Raw genomic sequence first — 19748 nt, 5'->3', positions numbered from 1 at the left:
CCACAGGTAGAACTTCTCTTCTTGGAATCCTCAGTCTCTCAAAGCACTCCTTGTAATAGGGTTCCCCCCTCCCCACTTTGGATGGGATAGTCCAAGGTTCTTCCCTGGTGCTCTTCTCTCTGCACCTCCCGCCAGAAGACCCCAAACCAGATTACTGTCCTTCAGAAAACTCTTCCCACTCAGCTCGAGAATGTTCCATGCCATCCCACTCTTGATTGGCTGATACAACATTTCCAAATGGACAATATGGCTCTTTGTCTTTAGCCAAAGCCAAAACATTCTTACTGGCAGGTCACACTGCTTTTACAGAAAACTATTAGAATAAAACATCTCACAGCGTAGCAGTAGAAATCTTAACCAGGGCATTACATTCTCTCCCCACCAAAGATAGTTAAGTCCTCATGAAATTATTAAACCATTATTAATAACACAGTATTCAAATGAAGTTTGTGATTTCAGGACCCCCAATCCATTCGTAAATGGCAGTAACATTTCTCACTATTGGGATGGGCCCAACACTGTTTACCCAGCGCATCATACCAGACTACCTGGGGACTTCCTGACTCTGAGAACTTCTTATCCCATCTTTTTCAGCTTCAGGCACTTTTTGTGACTGTTCCTGTTTTCTTGGGGATGCCTTCCAGTCTATCACTCATACCTTCTGGTGACCCAGGTCCCCCAGCCACCTGACTGAACTCAGCTTCATCCCAAGTTTCCCCTCACTGTCCATTATCATGTCTGCCTGCCCACTGTTAGTCCTCCCTGTTACATTGAGCCAGGACTGGAAGATTCAGAAATCTCTTCATCAATTCTTGGGGAGTTTGCACAAGGTAAAGCATACCATAATTCCCACTTCTTCATCCTCTGAATCTACACAGTATTCAGTGATTAGTCCCTCTTCAAGTTTTTCCACTGAAGTCACACTGTTGTCAGTGGAAGCCTTTCTGTTCTCCTCCTGTGCAGAGTTCTCCTGCCAGGTGTAGGTTCCATGGGTCAACACATACTTCCTGCCCTTGAGGTGGAAGGTGATTCCAATGGAGAATTTTGACAGGACCATTCCATCCTCTGGCTTCACCGGGAAAACTGGTAAATTTGGCAGCTGGCTCTCCACTACACAAGACACAGACACCTAGCGGTCAGCCAATTTATGCTTCCCTGGTAGCCCCAAATATCTTAAAACCCTGTCTCAGTTATCAGTTCAGAGAACCTAATCTTTTGACCACATCTCCTCTTGTTTCCTTGATTTTGCTTGGTAGCAGAAACCATTGCTAGCTCAAACATCTTGCAGTTCTTTCCCTCATGTCAGACACATACTTGAGATATGTCTTCTGCAGCAAGTCTTCATCACCAGTTTGAAAACAAAGATCTACGGGTAACCTTGCTTTGTGTCTGAACATAAAATAGTATGGCGAGTCGCCAGTAGCAACATTCCGTGTACAAATGTAGCAGTGTACACAATGCCCAATATGCTGACTCCACTTTTTCTATTTGTTGGTATCCAGGGTTCCAAGCATGTCTAGCAAAGCCTGGTTGACCCTTTCAAGCTGAGGATCACCCATAGGGTGATATGGGATGGTCCTTGACTTCTTGACTCTAGGCATGCTCAGTAACTCATGTATGAGCCAACTTTCAAAATCCCTTTTCTGATCACTCTGTATCCTCCTTGGGAGGCCATAATGAACAAAACACTTCTCCCATAACACTTTAGCAACTGTGGCTGCTTTCTGATCTGTTATGGGGAAGGCTTGAGCATTTCTGGTGTCGTGATGACCAAGACATTTGCAACATTACTGGAATCAGGCGCTGTGGAGAGGAAATCCAACCACACTCAATCAAGTGGTCCCATACTTTGTAAATAAGATAATGGAGCAACTCAAGTAGACTTACAGTACTGTTCAACCTCAAGCTTCATTCAGGGCCAAAAGAACCAGTCTCGACCAATCTGTAGGTCTTGTTAAACCTCAAATGACCCTAGTCATCATGAAGTGACTTTGGTACAATCCTCCAGTACTTCTCAGGCAAAACCAACTGTCTGGAGGAGATGTTACACAGTAAAAGCTTTGTTCCAGTTTGTCCCATTCCCTTATCAGTAGGGGTATGATAGGGTGTTTTGACTTCTCAACATGGGCCATATACTCTTTAACAACAGATGGCCAAATGGCACCTATACAAGGTTTGTCTCACTGGGCTGCTGTCAATTCCACTGGACCGAAGGCAGGCAATGGCCATGTATTCAGAGCAGCCAAGTTGCAATATGCTTGGGGAATAGCATAACTAGAAGCTCCAAAATGATCCACAGCTCTACAATGCTATAAGCCTTGCCTTTGATTTCCCCACAATGGAAAACTGGCATATTGCTTTAACACAGGGGTGGACAACCTTTTATATCCCATGGATCAATTTTTTCACACACGAGTTCAGATGCAACTTTTTCACGCATGAGTTCTATATTTACATGCTTTTACAAGAATTGAATAGGGGTACAAGAGTTGTATGGCGCATCTGAACTCGTGAGTGAAAAAATTGACGCATGGAATGTAAAAGGTTGGCCACCTCTGCTTTAACACCATAGGCAGGAGCACCCTCTCATTCTCTATCCACTTCCAGCACCTCATGCAAACATCAAAACAATGCATCCACGTCAATGTTCTGACTCCCCAGCTGATACACAAGTCTGAAATCTTAAGCAGATAACGCCACCAACCAGTGATGACCCTGTGGCATCCAACTTTGCCAAGATCAGGATACAAGGTCAGTATTGTTGTCAATCCTCACCTCGAACTTGGCACCATATAGACAGTAACTTATCCACCGCGGCCCACTTCAACACCAGAAACTCCGATTTGTGCATAGGGTATTTTCATTTGGATGGTGACAGACTCCAGCTGACAAAAGCAAAAGGTCTCAACCCTTTTACCTTGGTCCTGCTATAGAACACTGCCGAAGTCCTCATAGCTGGCATCTGTATGCAGTACATACGGCAACTGGGGGTTTGCAAAGGCCAGCATAGATGTATTAGACAGTAATTCTTTCAGCAGCTGAAAGGGCTCTTCACATCTCGTATCCAATTTTTCCCTGAAAGGCTCTGAAGGGCTAAGGTAAACCTTGCGTTCTTCTACTTTTGTTCCACTTTCTCCCCCAAGGGTGGGAAACCACACAGCTAATTCAAAGGGTGGATTAGTCTGTAGTAGTCCTTCACTAATCACTGGTAGTACTCACAGAATCAAGGAATGAATGTAGGGCACTGACATTCTTGGGCCTTGGACATATCTGTAGCCACTACATCCTATGAGACGGCGTCTGACATAGTTGACTGACACCTTGCAGAACTGGCACTTGTCCAGTGACAGTTTTAACCCTTCAGCATTCAGGTGGCCTCGACTCAAGTTCCTCTAGTGTGGACCTGAAAACTATAAGATCATCCAAGCACACCAGTACTTCAAGCAAGTTCACATCCGCAACAGTCTTCTCCATAACACGTTGAAAAGTAGCCGGTGCTCCTGATATGCCCTGGGGATTATTTCAAACGGAAAGAATCCAAGTGGACATATGAATGCCGTATTCTCTTTATCAGCTTCACTCATGGGTATCTGATAATACCCCTTTTTAGATCCAACACACTGAACTATTTTGCTCCATTCAGGCAGGCCAGAGCATCCTCAATCCGCGGAACAGTATACTGGTCTGGGACTGTGCGCCTGATAATCAACACACATTCATACCTTCCCATTCTTTTTCTCACTACCACAATGGGTGACGCATAGGGTCTTCACGACTCTGTGATAATTCCAGCTTCCTTCAGTTTCAGCAGATGCTGCTGAACATCATCCTCCTCTACCCAGAGCTAACCATCTAGACCTCTCTCTGAAAGGGGTGTTCTCTGTCACTGAGCTTGGTCCCACTAAGCCTTCAGGAATAGGGTTTTGCACTTTAGTGTTTCCTTTGATACACTGATTGGAACAAGTTCCCTTACTGGGAACCTCTGAAGTTGCCTGACTTCCTTTTCTATTTAAGCAACTGCCAGGTTACTTACCGAAGGTTTTCCTGTCTTCACACTCCTGCTTGAAATGTGCATCCTCTCCACAGTTGTAACCAAAAATACCGGTTGTTTCCCTTGTCAATAGACCCCTTCCAGCTGCATTCCTCTGCTTAGTACGTCCAACAAGTGGGTTCGGTTTCCTATCAGATTTGTCTCACTTGGCGGCAGCACTAACTGACATCAACTGAGATACCTCAGCTTGCAGGGTTTTCACTTTATCTGGCAAAACTCCTGCTTGTATGGCATCAGGGATCACCTCAGCAACAGAGGCTACTATTGAGGACACTGCCCGACTGGTGGAGGCCTCCTGCTCCTCCATATTTTCCTCCTCGCTTCTTTGATCAGCTCAACAAATGAGGGAGGAGGTCACATCTTATGAGTCATTCGAATGCTTAAAGCAACCATGTCGTGTGACAGTGCGCCATTCACAACTTGCCCCATCCTTAATCGATTTTTATCTCAGCCAGCTAAATGGCTCCTTTATGGCACAAGCAATGCTGCTGTCTCTCTAGCCTGAAAATGTAGGCAAAAAGCTTTCCCCCCTTTCTCCTGGAAAGTGCACCTAAATTTCATCATAAGATCAGCTGGGCTGTCCATCATGCCATTTTCTAATGTTTTCCAAGGGTGAGATCAATGAGTTTTCTGCCATTAAGACCTTACCACCTCAGCAGCCTGACTTTTTAAAACCTTCTTTCAGTCACTGTTGTTTCATAGTATCTGAGTGCTACTACTCATCCAGTATGAGGTGTCTGCTCCGCCCAAGACTCATTCTTCTTCCTCATCAGTGGTGGACTTGACTCCAGAGAACACTCTCAGCCTACAATAACTTTGGCTCTCTGCAGATACACTTTGGCATTTATCAACCAGTGATATAATTGCCAAAACCAGCTCAGAATTTAAATCAGCCAGAGAAAACCCATTAGACCTTTCACATCAGACTTTTTTTCCTCACTCTGCAGAAACGAGAACTACTTATCTTTATAGCATTCACCTTCAGCTACATTCCTTCTTCTAAAAATATGGACATGCCACGGCCCCACCTCTCTAGGCTCCCTTACCTTATACGGCACCGTGACTTCACTTACATCACTGGTTTCGACCAATCACCTTACGTGCTGATTGGTCGAAACACCAAACACCGTAACTTTCCCCAATACTTTTACAGAACTCAGCACACTGAGGAGGAGCTCATCAAGGATTCAAATATCCACCCTGCTCAGAACACAAGCACGACTTGTGGATAACTGCTTCGAATCACACCAAAATGTAATCCCTGCAGCATCCATAATGAAGAAGAAGAAGAAAGCCCTTAACTCCGAGTGGCATCATCGGGACGCCGTCATGACGGCATTTTTTTTAAGCAGGTTTTCTTATTTTTATGAGGCTGAGTTGCTAGCTCGACGCTCAACCTAGCACGGATGGAAAGCGTGCAAGGGAGCCAGCTGGATTCGAACTTGGGAGCCTGCGCTCCGAAGTCCGGCGCTGATGCCACTACGCCACCAGCCAGCGGCATCCATAATAAAGTACATTACGACACACCTCACTTTTCCCAAACCCTTGCTTAAATACTATTTAAGCACATAAATGAACACACAATAAAACACTTAATTAATCCTTAAGCAGCATTCACATAGCACCCAAAATCTGAGATGAGCACCTCTCAAATGGAACCCTCTCAGAGGGGCTCGTTCACACACCAGGGCTGTGGGAATGCTGTTTAAGGATTAATTGGCTTATTAACAATTCTGCTAACAGCCTTGTGACTCAATGGTGAGAAAGTCACCTTTCATTAGCAATATATGCCTTGGGATTTAACCAAACAGGCACGTTGGGATGCTCCAATTGAAGAAACATCGATTTGAGTACAAATACTGCCCATCCACAGTTCTCGGTAGCCCAGAAATGACAGGTCATATACCAGCATAAAATTATAAAGAAACTTTATCTTTATCAAAAGTTAACAAAGAAAAAGAAAGATAAGAGAGCCATTACAGTTAAACCAGTCTAAATGTGCACATAAATGCTGGAGCTCATTTCTGTAGTAGCTGGGTGTATCACTTTACTCACGGTGCTGAATTCTCATCACCAACCACAGGTAGAGCTTCCCTTCTTGGAATCCTCCACCTTGCAGTTGGGTCTCCCCTTCAGATGGGATTCTCCAGGTGTCTTCCCTGATACTTTTCTCTCTGCACCTCCCGCCAAAAGACCCCGAACCAGACTACTGTCCTTCAGAAAATTCTTTCCGCCCAGCTTGAGAATGTTCCACACCATCCCACTCTTGATAAGAATGCTGTGTCATCCAAAGTTGGACAGCACGACTCCTTATCTTCAGCTGAAGCCAAAATACACTTAGCAACAGAACACACTGTTTTTACAGAAAACTGCTAAAATATAATTCCTCATAGCATTGCAGTAGAAATCTTAATCAGAGCATTACATTCTCCCCCTACCAAAAATAATCATGTCATGTATGTGTTTGTGTTCAATAAGCAATGATTCTTGTCACTTATCTGGTGAGAAATGAGTAGTAACACAATAAAGAACCACTTTGCTCACTCTGGTTTCAAGCATTCAGGTTTGGAGATGCCAGAAAAGGCCAGGAGTGAAAATGAAACAACTTCACTACTTCAAGTTAGGAACTATGAAGAATTTGAAGGCATCAACAATATCAAATATTACAATGAAATGAAGATTTGGGGATATAATCATTGAAAACATTCTATGAAGGCAGTCCATAATCTACACTGATCAGAATCAGGTTTAATATTATGGGTGTGTCATGACATTTGTTTTGTGGCAGCAGTACATTGCAACGCATAGCAATAAAAACTATAAATTACAAAAAGTATATATGGAAATAAATTAAATAAGTAGTGCAAAAAGAGAAGGGAAAAATACTGAGGAAGTGTTCATGGGCTCATTGTACATTCAGAAATCTGATGGCGGGGGGAAGAAACAGTTCCTGAAACATTGAGTGTCTCTCTTCAGGCTCCTGTGCCTCCTTCTTGATGGTGGTAATGAGAAGAGGGTATGTCCTGGGTGATGGGCTCCTTAATGATGGATGCACCTTTTTGAAGCATCACATTTTGAAGGTGTTCTCGATGCTGGAGAGGTTCTGGATGCATGATGGACCTGACTGAGTTTACAACTTTCCGCAGCTTTTTCTGATTCTGTGCAGTGGCCCCTTCATATCAGACAATGATAGAACCAGTTAGAATGCTCTTCCTACTGCAATGATTTTGTTCATTTACAGTGGAAAGTACAGTGGATGAATTCTGCCATCGATAATTTGTTGGAACTAATAGTTTTATAGTTCTGTAGTAGTAATTGTAGTGTTCCAATTTATTCTGTATTTCATTTAAATATAGACATTGGTACTCAATTAAACAGTAGTTTGTCTTTTTTTTTTAAACTACTTCCATGAAACTTTAGCTAATTGGGGCAGTTGCTTAATTGGGCCAAAAATGTACTGGTCCCAATGTGTCCCAATTAGCCAGAATGCACTGAATCTCGTTAACTTTATGTGTTGCAGCTTCAACTGAATGACCAATACTCACTGCAATATGATGTACACTGATCCTTCCTTTTGTAATTCTCTGTGGGAAATTGTGCCTCTTCTGGAGTACGTTACTCTTTGGATGTGATTCCTTTAGTACGTAAAGACTTCCTGCAACTTGAAAATATCCTTCTGCTCCCTGGTGACTTCTTAGGCAGCCAAGCATAACTAACATTCTAATCTATTCTTTAGAGGGCAAAAGGGGGAAAAAATTATCCTTTAATAATTTGAACATTATTCAAATATTTAGTTTGCACATTATCCAACTATTAGTTTGATGACTTACATCACACATGTATTGCAATTATATAAGCTCACCTAATACTCCTATTTCAGGCTGTTTATACTACAGTTCTCTGGCATGAGAATTCAATCTTCTACTTGCTTATTTCTTATATAGGAATGCTCCATTTTTAACATTTTCTTTCATTGCTATTTCTCTAAACCTCACATCTTTCCAACTTCAAATCTTATGCTTCTTCAATGTGGAACCATACTCCTTCATTTAATCCTGGCAGCTGCACTCTAAGGCATTCTTCAAACCATTTTTAAAACTTACTTGCCCTAGCAATGTAAAGCAATTTGGGGTATTTTATTATGGCAAGAACTCTTGGAGCAACTGGTTGTTGCTGCATCTTGCATTAGATGAGAAACATGAACATTTCACAATTCAGAAAAACTCTGGAAATATCAGCAAGTCTGACAGCATATGGAAAGGCAAGTTGGTGGCACAAGTTGACAACTTGTCATCAAAATTAGGGGGGAAAATGTTAGGAGACAAGCACAAGAAACAAGTGTTATGGTCGCTGAAGGTTGACCCTACAGACTTCACAAATCATTGCCCAAGTATTTGCAATATAGAGTAAAATTTGTTCACAGAATTTATGTAAAACTGTAAACATATCAACAGAAAATTGTTATTTTTCAGCTCACACTTCTTGACACATGCACAGGTGATGTGGCAATACATTACGGAAGATATTGATATGGACAATTTTCTAGGAATGCAACCACCCCACAACATGGGAATTGTTTATATGTTTTAAGCTCAAAGTAAGTTTATTATCAAAATACATACGTCATCATGTACATCCCTGAGATTAGTTTTCTTGTAGGTGCACTCAGCAAGTCCAAGAAACATAGTAGAATGAATGAAGGACCACACCCTATAGGATGGACAAACAACCAATGGGAAAAAGACAAACTGTGCAAATACAAAGAAAAAAACAATAAAAAATAAACAATAAATATCGAGAACATGAGATAAAGGGTTCTTGAAAGTGAGTCCATAGGTTGTGGGAACAGCTCAGTGATGGGGCGAGTGAAGTTATTCCCACTGGTTCGATGGTTGAGGGGTAATAACTGTTCCTGAACTTGGTGGTGTGGTTCCTGAAGCTCCTGTAGCTTTTTCCTGATGGCAGTAGCAAGAAGACAGCATGGCCTAGGTGGTAGAAGTTTTTGATATAAGTAGCTTGCAGCACGCCACTATGGGTCACCATCTTTATTGTAGAAGAAGAGCAGGAATGCAGAGATCACAGAAAATGCCTGAGCTAGGGTAAAGACCAAGGCAAATCGTGATGACAGTGGTGGCGGTGGTACCGGCTGAGGGAGGGCAGTAAAGTCTTGTTTATTGCATATAGTTTGTCCAGATTAGAATTGATCTAAGAAAAGCAATTTCAGAACTGAGAAAAAGAACACAGTAATCGACGTTAATCTAAAATAAAAGATAATGCTGAAAGGACAATCTGGAAAAAATAAACTGACTGAATGTCACAGGTTAATCATCCTTTAACAGGCCTCCAGTTCAGACATAACCTGGAAGAGTAAGTTATCTAAAGTTGTTGAACTAAATAATCCTGAGTGTCAGACATTATTTCTTGAGCTTATGCTGTTATAACAAAGCCCAATATAAAAAGCCAAGCCAGAAGTCAGAGTGGGAGTGAGATGGAGAATTAAAGCAATGAGCAACCAAATACTTCTAATCACCCATGTGGATTGAACAGAGCAATCACTCATTCTGTTTGATGGTTCCAATGTAAAGGAGATCACTTTTTTGAGTGGAAGCACAGCGATTTCAACTTCACCTGAAATGATTGTTTGGATCCCAGATTGGTGAGGTTGGGAAAAGATAAAGGGGCAGGTGTTGCACCTCCTGTAGTTGCATGGGGGAAAATGCCAGAAGAAAGGGAATTATTATTGATGGAGATGGAAAAGTGAAGCCAAGACTCCCTCCAAAATGTGTGTGTTAGAATCATGAAGGTAATTGAAGATGATCCATTTTGAAATGTGGAAGCTGGTAGGATAGAAGGCAACACTCTGTTGGGAGGAGCTGCAAGAAGAAACACCAGTGAAAGCTTAGTTAATTATGGCAGAAAGGAAGCCAATGTTGGGCCGGCCGATGGCACAATGACATCGGCACCAGACTCCAGAATGAAGGTTCCCAGGTTCGAATCTAGTCGGAACCGCTCCCAAGTACGCTTTCCATCCGTGCCGCAACTCGACCTCGTAAAAAAGGGAAAAATACTGCGAAATGTCTGTGTGAGGAGTGGCGCGCCACACAGTCTCTCTTGATCCACACCTTGTAAAGGCATGAAAAAGACATCGTCCCGCCAACATCGCACACACGTGCATGCACACGCACACATGCGCCAAAAAAAAAAAAGGAAGCCAATGTTAAGGAACAAGGACAATGTCCTGCAAGTACAGATACTGCAGAGCAAAAGAAACTGGGAGAATGGAGTGGAGATAGAGAAGAGTTGTTACTCAAATAGTTCCAGATCATGTGGGCTTATAATAAATATTACTTGCTGACCTATCCTTGAAACACAAATAGTAATAAAGAAAAAGAGTCAGATGGACTAGCTAGTTATGAGAGCAGGTGTAGAAGCTGGTAGGTATTTGTGAAATCTGAGTTCTGCATGACAGCACAAAGCTGCACCAATACAGTAATCAGAAAGAAAAGGGATGAATGAGGTAACCAAAGTAGGACTGAATCAAGCACTGATCCATATATCCCACAAAGAAAGCATATATTTAATTATTGGATCAGATGAATTCCCATCAATATTGGCAATTCACAGTGTCAACCGAACTCCAGTCAAACCTTGACATCACTTCAGTATTGGGTATGGTACTTCAACTCCACCTAATAAATACAATTATATCAATACAAAGATCAGGCAACCTTCCGCAGTCCTTACCAGTTCGGCACACTTCAAATCTGCTGCCCTTCACCAATCCTCACTCCTAATCCTCACATTTGTATATAAGTAGGAGATGGAGATTGGTGACAGGAATAACATCTATTGCCCACACTTAACAGCCCTTAAAAAGTTGATGATAAGCTGCTCTCTGAAAAACTCCAATCCTGCAGTTAGGACAGTAAGAATAAGAATTTTAATGTGAAAGAAATGAAAATCCATTTCATGGTGAAATGGTGCAGGTATTAAAGGTGGCAGTCAAAGTGCCAGTTGCCCATGATCTTCAAGGTGACAAAGTTACCTTTTTCAAAGAAAGCTGAACTACTACAGTACATCTTAGAGATAATATGCTGAGAACACTGCAAGTTAATACAGGAATGAAAGTTAAGTCTATGACTATGATAATTATCAAGCAAACTATTTTATGTACGATAGCATCAAGTTTCCTGCAGCAGTGTTAGAACTGTACTTATCAAGGAGTAGAAATCTCTCAGTTTGTTATTTGTAGATGATAAAAATACTTTTGAGTCAGGTGACAAATACTGCACAACTATCACAGACTTATTTCAAAATGAATGGAGACTATTCAGCTCATCAATATCGGCTTTATGTAGAAGTGATCCAAATAGCCCCACTCCATCCCAAAACCCTGTGAAGTATTTTTAAAAATCTTTAGATTGTAAGGCAATCTAAGGGCACAGTTTTAAGGTGCTTGGAAGTGGGTACAAAGGAGATGTTGGGGGTAAGTTTTTTTTTAATGCAGAGAGCAGTGAGTGTGTGGAGTGGGCTGCCAGCGACAGTGGTGGAGTCGGATATAATAGGGTCTTTTAAGAGAATCCTGGATAGGTACATGGAGCTCAGAAAAATAGAGGACTATGGGTAAACCTAGGTAACCTCTAAAGCAAGTACCTGTTTGGCACAGCTTTGTGGGCCGAAGGCCCTGTATTGTGCTGTAGGTTTTCTATGTTTCTATTTATCTATTTTGAATACAATTGAATTTGCTTCCACAACCTGTATTTTTTTCCTAATACATCTCTATGTTTTCCCCAAAGTCTTATTTTTCCTAAAGTGTGTCATTTATAAATAGTCACAATAATTCTGTTGTGGTCAAACAAATGTACTTATAGAGGTTACTTGCAACTTCCATGCTCTTGCATTCTGTTTCCCAATTAATCGAGTCCAGAATCTTGTATGCATCATAAACTACTTACTCAACCTGCACTTCTGCTATTAGAAAATTGTGGACATACGCCCCAAAGCCTGTGCTCTCTACAGTATATTCTTATTCAGTTATAGCACTGCATTTCATGACACTTACTATACCTATCCATTTTATTAGCTGATGCCTATTGCTGTAACTCAATACATCCTCAACAGTTACTCATCTGCATATCTGGAAAAAGTTACCTATACACCCATTTATATCAGCAATATTTTGGTAAATGCAACAATATTAGTACAGTCCTGAGCAAAAACACTTTATATGCCATTGCAATTCAAAAAAACTCTACCATTGTTTTTAAACGCAAACAACACTACCATTGTTTCCTGCTTTTGATCTATTTTCTACCCCAGATATGTATTTTATTTCATGCCCTCCAATTTTGATAACAAACCTATAGTGTGGTACTTTATCAAATGTCTTTTGAAAGTCCACATTACCAACTGCAATTCTCTCATGAATACTAGTGCATTACCAGAAATCTATCTGTTAGATGGTGGGAGAGATAGATCGGCAAAAGGCTCTGCGGCACTCCCAGCAGTTCTGGCTCTTCTAATGGAAAAATAAAAAATAAGCTGACGTTGTGACAATTTCAGCAGGAATATCCATGTTTGATACAAAGTGAGTTACACAACATTGGAGAATTATATTAAAATTTTGTAAGTTTGCAAGGTGATGACACAAAAGCTCTCCAAGCTCATGTTGTGTTTCAATGCAAGTAGTAAGATGGCCACAGATGGAAAGGTCAGTGTGGGTTGGTATGGAGAATTGAAATGGCATGCAACAATCAGCTCAGGGCTGCTCCTGCAGACTGTACACAAGTCTTACAAAGTAACCTCCAGGTCAGTGTTTGGCTTCTACAGGGTGGAGGAGGCCACAATGCAAATACCAAATGCACTACATTAGATTTGAAGTGCAAGTTAATTGCTGCTTCACCTGGAAACACTGTTCAGGGAACGGTATGCGGGAAAGGGAAAAAATAAAAGTTTCTATCTCCAGTGGTTACTTGAGAAAGTGTCATAAGATGGGTAGAAGGTAGTAGGGAAGGGTAGACTAGGGTATCGCAGAGATTTGTGTGGGAGATAACAGCTGACGCTGGATGGAGTGGTCACAGTCAAGAGGGAAATATGATGACGTCTTTGACCTGAGATCCGATCACCAGAGAAAAACAGCACAACCCATGTCAATTAAAACTTTACCCTTCCCATGATCACTATTATGTCTAAACTATCCAGATGTTTCTCAAGCCATTGTTCTCCCCATGTTGTGGAATCCACAATTTATGCTAGGTAGCCACAGTACTCCTCCATTCTCTGCTAATTCAAAGCTAAAAAAGGAAATTTCTCCCTTCTTTTTAGATGTCAAAGATCAAAAATATTAACAGGAATCTCTCTCATAATTTTTCTATCTCTTCTCTGACCTCATCCTTATACCTCCTTCTTACATCATACCATGCCACTGAACATCAGGCCATTGTCTCCCATGATTCAAATTCCCTTCAAAACTTTCTACTTGTAAGATTCCAACCCTTTCACAACCTGCTTTTAAGTTCTGCCCAAAAGCCACAAGCAAGGCTGTCCAAGCAAATCATTTCAACCTGTTCTTCCCCCACTAAGCCTATTTCTTTGTTCCTTGGTTACATATTTCTCTCCTAGTTTAGTTCCTTCGCACTTAACTCTCAAATGCCATCCACTGCTTCAAAAGTTTTCAGTTTTCAAGTTCCAACCAGGTCATCTTTATTGTGGATGTATAATCCAAAATCAGGAAATCCAAGGACCTCAGTTTCTTTACTGAACAGAAGCCCAATTAATTCTACACCGACACACTCATTGGCCTGGCTGAACCTTGTCCACATAGAACAACTTGCACTTGAATTCTATTTGCTTCCTCTAGATTAAAAAGATGCAACTATGGGAACATGCATGGGAAGCATCATTTGTTCCAACATTTGTTGAAAGCGTCAAGCAATCTTTATTTCACACCTCCCTCAACTCTTATTCTAGAACATTAATGATTGCATTAGTGCTATTTCTAACATTCATACAGAATTTGAAAATTTCATGACTTTTGCCATTAATTTCCACCCTGAACTTGCATTCACATAGTCCACTTCTAATTCTTCGTTTTCTGGATTTGTCCATCTTCATCTCAGGGGATGGTTCAGACACAAATATTCATTACAAGTCCAGAAGCTTCCATAGCTATTGAGATTATACAATCCTCCTCCCCTCTTACATCCTTAAACATTCAATTCACCTAGTTCTTTCATCTGTTGTATTTGCTCTGACAATAAGATTTCCTACACAAGTATCAATCAACAGTCTGCTATCTCCCAGAAACATAGCTTCCCCTCTACCACAGAATTATTTACTCCCTGCATCGCTGCTTTCACCTCCTCTTCTGTTGCACTGTTGTTCTGGTCCTCACCCACCCACTAGCCTCTGCATTCAACATAACATTCTTCACACCACTTCAGCAATATTTCACCACTTGACACCTCTCTCAACTTTGAAAAAGTCTTCTCTTCTGTCTCCACCAACCACTCCAAGAATTATGGCACTTTCCAAAACCACAGGGGTTGCAACAGCTATACTTTCACTCACTCCCTTTTTACCATCCCAGTACACAAATAATCGAGGCAAAACAACCATTCATTTGTATTTCTTCCAATCTTGTGTACTACAAATGAATCTTCACAATGAGGTATATTCTGTACTGGAAAAACCAAAAATTGCAAGATCACTTGTTGGAGTATCTGTGGTCAGTTCACATGATTGCCACCTGAGTTGTCTGTGGAGACCTGCTGAGGTCATCCAGCATTTGGTATGTGATACTTCAAGCTGTCTGTTGTTTACCACTTCAATTCTCCATTCTAGACTGACATATAAAGTCCTGCACAACTAGGAGGCCCAAAGCAAACTTAAAGAATGTCACCTTATACAGGATTCCCCCGCTATCCAAAAGTAGAGCGTTCCTGTGAAACCTTTCGTAAGCCGAAATGGCGTAAGGTGAAGAAACAATTACTACTAATTTATATGGGAAAAATTTTTGAGTATTCCCAGACCCAAAAACTAACCTACCAAAAAAATAACACTAACATATCGTAAAAGCAGGAACGTTATGATAAATACACAGCCTATATAAAGTAGAAATAATGTTTGTACAGTGCAGTTTCACTTATCAGAATCCTGAAGATTTAGCCAAAACCGATTTGTAGAAAAAAAAAATCGGCACATACACGCACGTGCACACACCTGCCCGCTCAAGGCTTCACGGTCATGGTAGCCTTTCTCAGGGTAAACACAAGTTTAAAGCGGGTGCCTTTTTTCGTAACAGCGAAGATCCTCCGGATTTCTTTCGGTTAGTGAAAACAGGTACTAATGTAGGTCCTTCGTAACAGTGAAGTGGCGTAAAGCGGGAGACACCTGCATCTCAAATGGGCATTTTGCAGCTTAGGCTTTCTAAACTCAACAAATTTAAGTAACTTGTTTCTTTGTATCGGATCTGGGCATTTCTACTGTAGTTGTCCATCTGTGATACTGGATCAGATTTTTCCACTATCACAACATGTTATTTGCAAAAGATAACAGAGAGAAGGATAACCACACTGTAATTTTGTCATTAATTTGCTTAATGATTTCACCACATCACATATATTCTGTTTGTCCTAACCATGCTACCGATCCCCTTCTTTTTCCCCCAGTTATGACAGACCTGTAACTTGAAATATTAACCACTTCTCTTTCCATAAATAATGGCTGACCTGAGTGTTTGCAGCTTTTTCATTCTCTATTGTTTCTAGAACATTCCAGAAAGGAGCAATTTTTTGAACAAGGATATAATGACATTTGTAGTTCTACCACTCCGATCAATAGCTGTTTTGAAGATTATGGCTAAGGCTTTTGCAAGTTCCTCACATACCTCGCTCAGCAACCTAGGATAAATCTCCTTTAGACCAAGTGATTTGTCAATCAAGCACAACCAGCCTTTTACACTTACTCAACTTCTAGCTCACTTGGGATCTCAATCTTCCTTCACTGAAAATCCAGCAGCATCTTACATAATTCTTTGCCAAGTACTCTAAACATAGTTCAAACTATACTCCCGCTCTCCAACACCAGATTCTTCTGTTTTTACCCACCCGCTTACATTCTTTCCATTTTCATATGTCCATAAAACATCCTGCGGCCCCTTTTCGTTCTTTGTCAGTCTTCTCTCACTACCTCGTTTTCTACCTTGTTTCCTCTTTGTTGCTACCCATTTAACATCCTGTTTCGACACAACCTGGCAAGTAACGTTTCTTAATTTCACAAGTTCTATTTCATTATGATGTGGCCATTTGATTAGTCAAGACTGCATTGCACTTAAATTGGATAGGGACTAACATCCTTGCAGGGACGTTTACTGATGCCACTCAGGACAATAATCAATATGCAAGTTGGCCAGAGCAAAGATAGCTCCACTTAAACTTGTTTCGTATAAGTAATACATTTTGGGAGGACTATTAAGGGCTTGGTAGGCCTTTAGGGTGCAGTGAGGAACAAGTGGATTTCAATATACAGGTCTAAGGATCCTTCAAGGTGGCATATGGACAGATGGTGAAGGATGCATATGGTTTACTTGTTTTCATTAGCTATTGATCTTATACCTCTTTAATAAATTAATTTAATCATCTTTCAAATACATTGGTTAAGTTACCGGTCTTCAGTTCTTGCTTTCCTTGGATATTGATATATTCATGGTTCTCTCATCAGGTGGAATTTCTCCAAAATCTGTTAAGTTTGATAGATTACAAGCAACATATCCACTTTTTCTTTGGCCACTTAGTGTGCCATCCATGAACATGAATCTAAAGCATAAAAATTAAATCTAGCCAATGACATTTATCTCCACAGACAAATAAACTGCTGAAAAGAAGCTTTTAAATATGTTTCCCATTTTCACTAACTCTCTAGGGTACACCTCATAGCTGATAGGACTTCTTCAACAAGACTGATTTATTCACACTGAAGAATATGGAACACTGTTTATTTTTGCTTTAAATTAATAAAATCAGTTTTTATGAACCTCAGGCACATTTATTGATTAAAATGTTAATCACTCACTTACAAAGAGATTTCAACATTCTACTTCCATAGCAAGTGAACATGATTTACATTAGAGTGGTCAACAACCACATAAGTGATAGGTTTAACACAAGACAAAACAACTGACAATTTTATATCAAACATATAATTGTTGTTATGTAGGAAGGGAGTCAATCTATCATAACCCAAAGCAAAATAAACAACAAACCTGAATTACAAACTCCACTGCTCTTTTTTCATGGCATAGAGGTCCATTCACCCTTGCATTTGTTGATCAACACTGACAGCTAATCATGCAAAAGCTGATTTTCAAATTCTCACCCTGCTTTTCAAATCTTTTCATGCCTATGTCCCCAACATCTGCATTATCATTCAGTCTTACACCTCCATTTCTAGACTTTATCCCCAGATGCAAATGATATTTCAGTTACCAAGAGCTCAAATTCTGGAATTAACCCCCCCCCTCAAAATTCCACCATATCTTCTGATATCTTATCAAATCTCCCACTATTATCTTATACAACTTGGCCAAATTTTGTTTGATAATGCACTTGTAAAATGTAAAGCTTTTGGCTATTTTGCTGCATTAAACACAAGATAACATTATTTAGCAACTCCTTCCCAACACCCACTCCCCAACACCAGCCCACACACAAATAGTTTTGGACACTGTGCAGAGTTAACACGACAGATTTGACTTCTTTGCATTTGGATGCTTGAGCTATCCACTCTAGAAAATAAGATAAAACTAATGCTCTGTCAGTGCAAACCACATTTGCTGTGGGCACTTAATGTAACCTGGAACATAGAATTTAACACACACAAAATGCTGGAGGAACTCAGCAGACCAGGCAGCATCTATGGAAAAAGGCACAGTCGACGTTTCGGGCCAAAACCCTTCAGCAGGACTCTGCAGATTTTCTCATGTTTGTGACATAGAATTTAAGCATACCTGGCATAGTCCAAGTATGTGATAACTTAGTAACAGCTTACAAGGACCATGATGTTGAGTTTTGGGACAAGCATTTAAAATGATGCTGTAAATGTTATATGATTTGATCAATACTGAATCTATAATGTAGATTATAATCAATTCTTCTTCAGCTAATGCACTTTCCTCAAATACCATAAGACCCATTATCAAGACGATTTCCACCCGCAGTTTTTTAAAATTCAATTTCCAAATGTAACTGTATGGTAGAGCACGTTATATTTAATGCCCTTGCAGTTCTCTCTAATGCTAGCTTATAGAATCACACAAACGAGAAATCCTTGTCTTCACCGACATATAAAAAAAACATCCACAAGCAGGGATGGAGCACGTCTTAGTTTAAACTAATTTAGTTAGATTGTCCACTCCAATGACAAGAAATGCAAATCTTAATCTTCTAATTACCCCCAGTTATCTACAGCAGAGTCACTACGAGGCCGGCCAATCGATGAAAATAATGGCAATAACCACCACGCGATACACAAAATAAAGCACAACTAAAGCAAATTGAAAAGCTGGAAAAATGGGACATGTTAAACTACATAACGCCCGATTATCAGTCTTTCACACCACATTTGAACTTTTAGGGTTTTTTTGTAATGAAAAGTTTATGTACACTTGTCTATTTTAAAATTATTTCCCATCTCGAACGTAATTCTACGTTCGCTTTTAAGGAATCAAGTACACAATCACGTATGTTGAAAGTAGCATAATCGAAGGGAATGAAGATACCGTGAAGCTGCTACATAATCTACGGGCCACACATTAAAACACAATTTGCTAGGTATTAAACCTGTATCTAATTCAATAAAGGAAATTAGTACAAAACATACAACTTAATCAAATGCAGCACCCAAAATTTAAAATAATGTAAATGAAACGCTACAGTGTTAGGATGTCATCTGTACAAACAGCTGCTCACAGACGTAAAAAAACATGAAACATATTAATGCTGTTTACAGAAAAGTTGGCATTTCTCAGAAATGGTCAGTCGTCACGTAATTATTTAAAAAAACAAAAATATTTGGGTTGGTGCAATTTACTGCAGACTCCTGGTGGGTCACTCCCACCTCAGGGAGCCCGGATCCACAGCGCTTCTCAGCTGTTCACGCAGGTGAACTCCCAAGACCATTTTATTTGGCATATAAAACACGTTCAAAATGAACTTTTACCTCCCCAGATTCCTAACTGCAACTGCGAGGAGTCCAAGTTCACAACGTAGTCTCCAAGGAAACGGTTCAAAACCTCAACCACTAAAGCCTCGAACACCATCTTTTCCCGATCACCATCCCAGGCCCTTCCCCGAGCCGCCGCCTCTGCTCAGCGCGAGCGACGCGCAAAACCGAAACCTAATTATGCAAAAGGAAGACCACCCACGGAGCCAGAACGAGCACGTGCTGCGTCAGCTCCACGCTCGTCACGCCGAGCCGCGAATCCCCAAGTCGATTTGCGGGTTTGGTTGTGCGTGCGCGTCCGTGGCTGACTTCTGGTTTGCGCGTTCGCGTACGGGCGTCGGTATGAGAACGTCTGAGGAGGCCGGTACGCGGGTGAATGTCGCAGGAGGTATCCCCAACGAGGAGACGCGTATTTTAAAGCATTAAATATGCCAGTTTATTGTCATTAGAAGAGTTATCTTAATGAGAACATTTTCTA

General features: G+C 40.8%; 1 protein-coding gene across 3 annotated transcripts in view; it reads right to left on the bottom strand.

The window, feature by feature from the left end:
• vps13a (vacuolar protein sorting 13 homolog A) overlaps positions 1-19433 on the bottom strand; it is a 300950-nt gene extending 281517 nt beyond the window's left edge. For 2 of the 3 annotated variants that reach the window (XM_072281554.1, XM_072281557.1), the window contains exon 1: positions 19268-19433. In XM_072281554.1, coding sequence (XP_072137655.1) covers positions 19268-19367 — 100 coding nt within the window. In that variant the 5' untranslated portion in view covers positions 19368-19433. Of the gene's footprint in view, positions 1-6106; positions 6138-19267 lie in introns of those variants that run through there. The other variant, XM_072281556.1, reaches the window with a different exon arrangement.
• Between the last annotated feature and the right edge of the window lie 315 nt (positions 19434-19748).

This window comes from Mobula birostris, chromosome 17 (assembly GCF_030028105.1).
Source record: "Mobula birostris isolate sMobBir1 chromosome 17, sMobBir1.hap1, whole genome shotgun sequence".
Classification (NCBI taxonomy): Eukaryota; Metazoa; Chordata; class Chondrichthyes; order Myliobatiformes; family Myliobatidae; genus Mobula; species Mobula birostris.
Note: the sequence above shows the minus strand (reverse complement) of the source record. Positions and strands in the feature narration are given on the sequence as shown.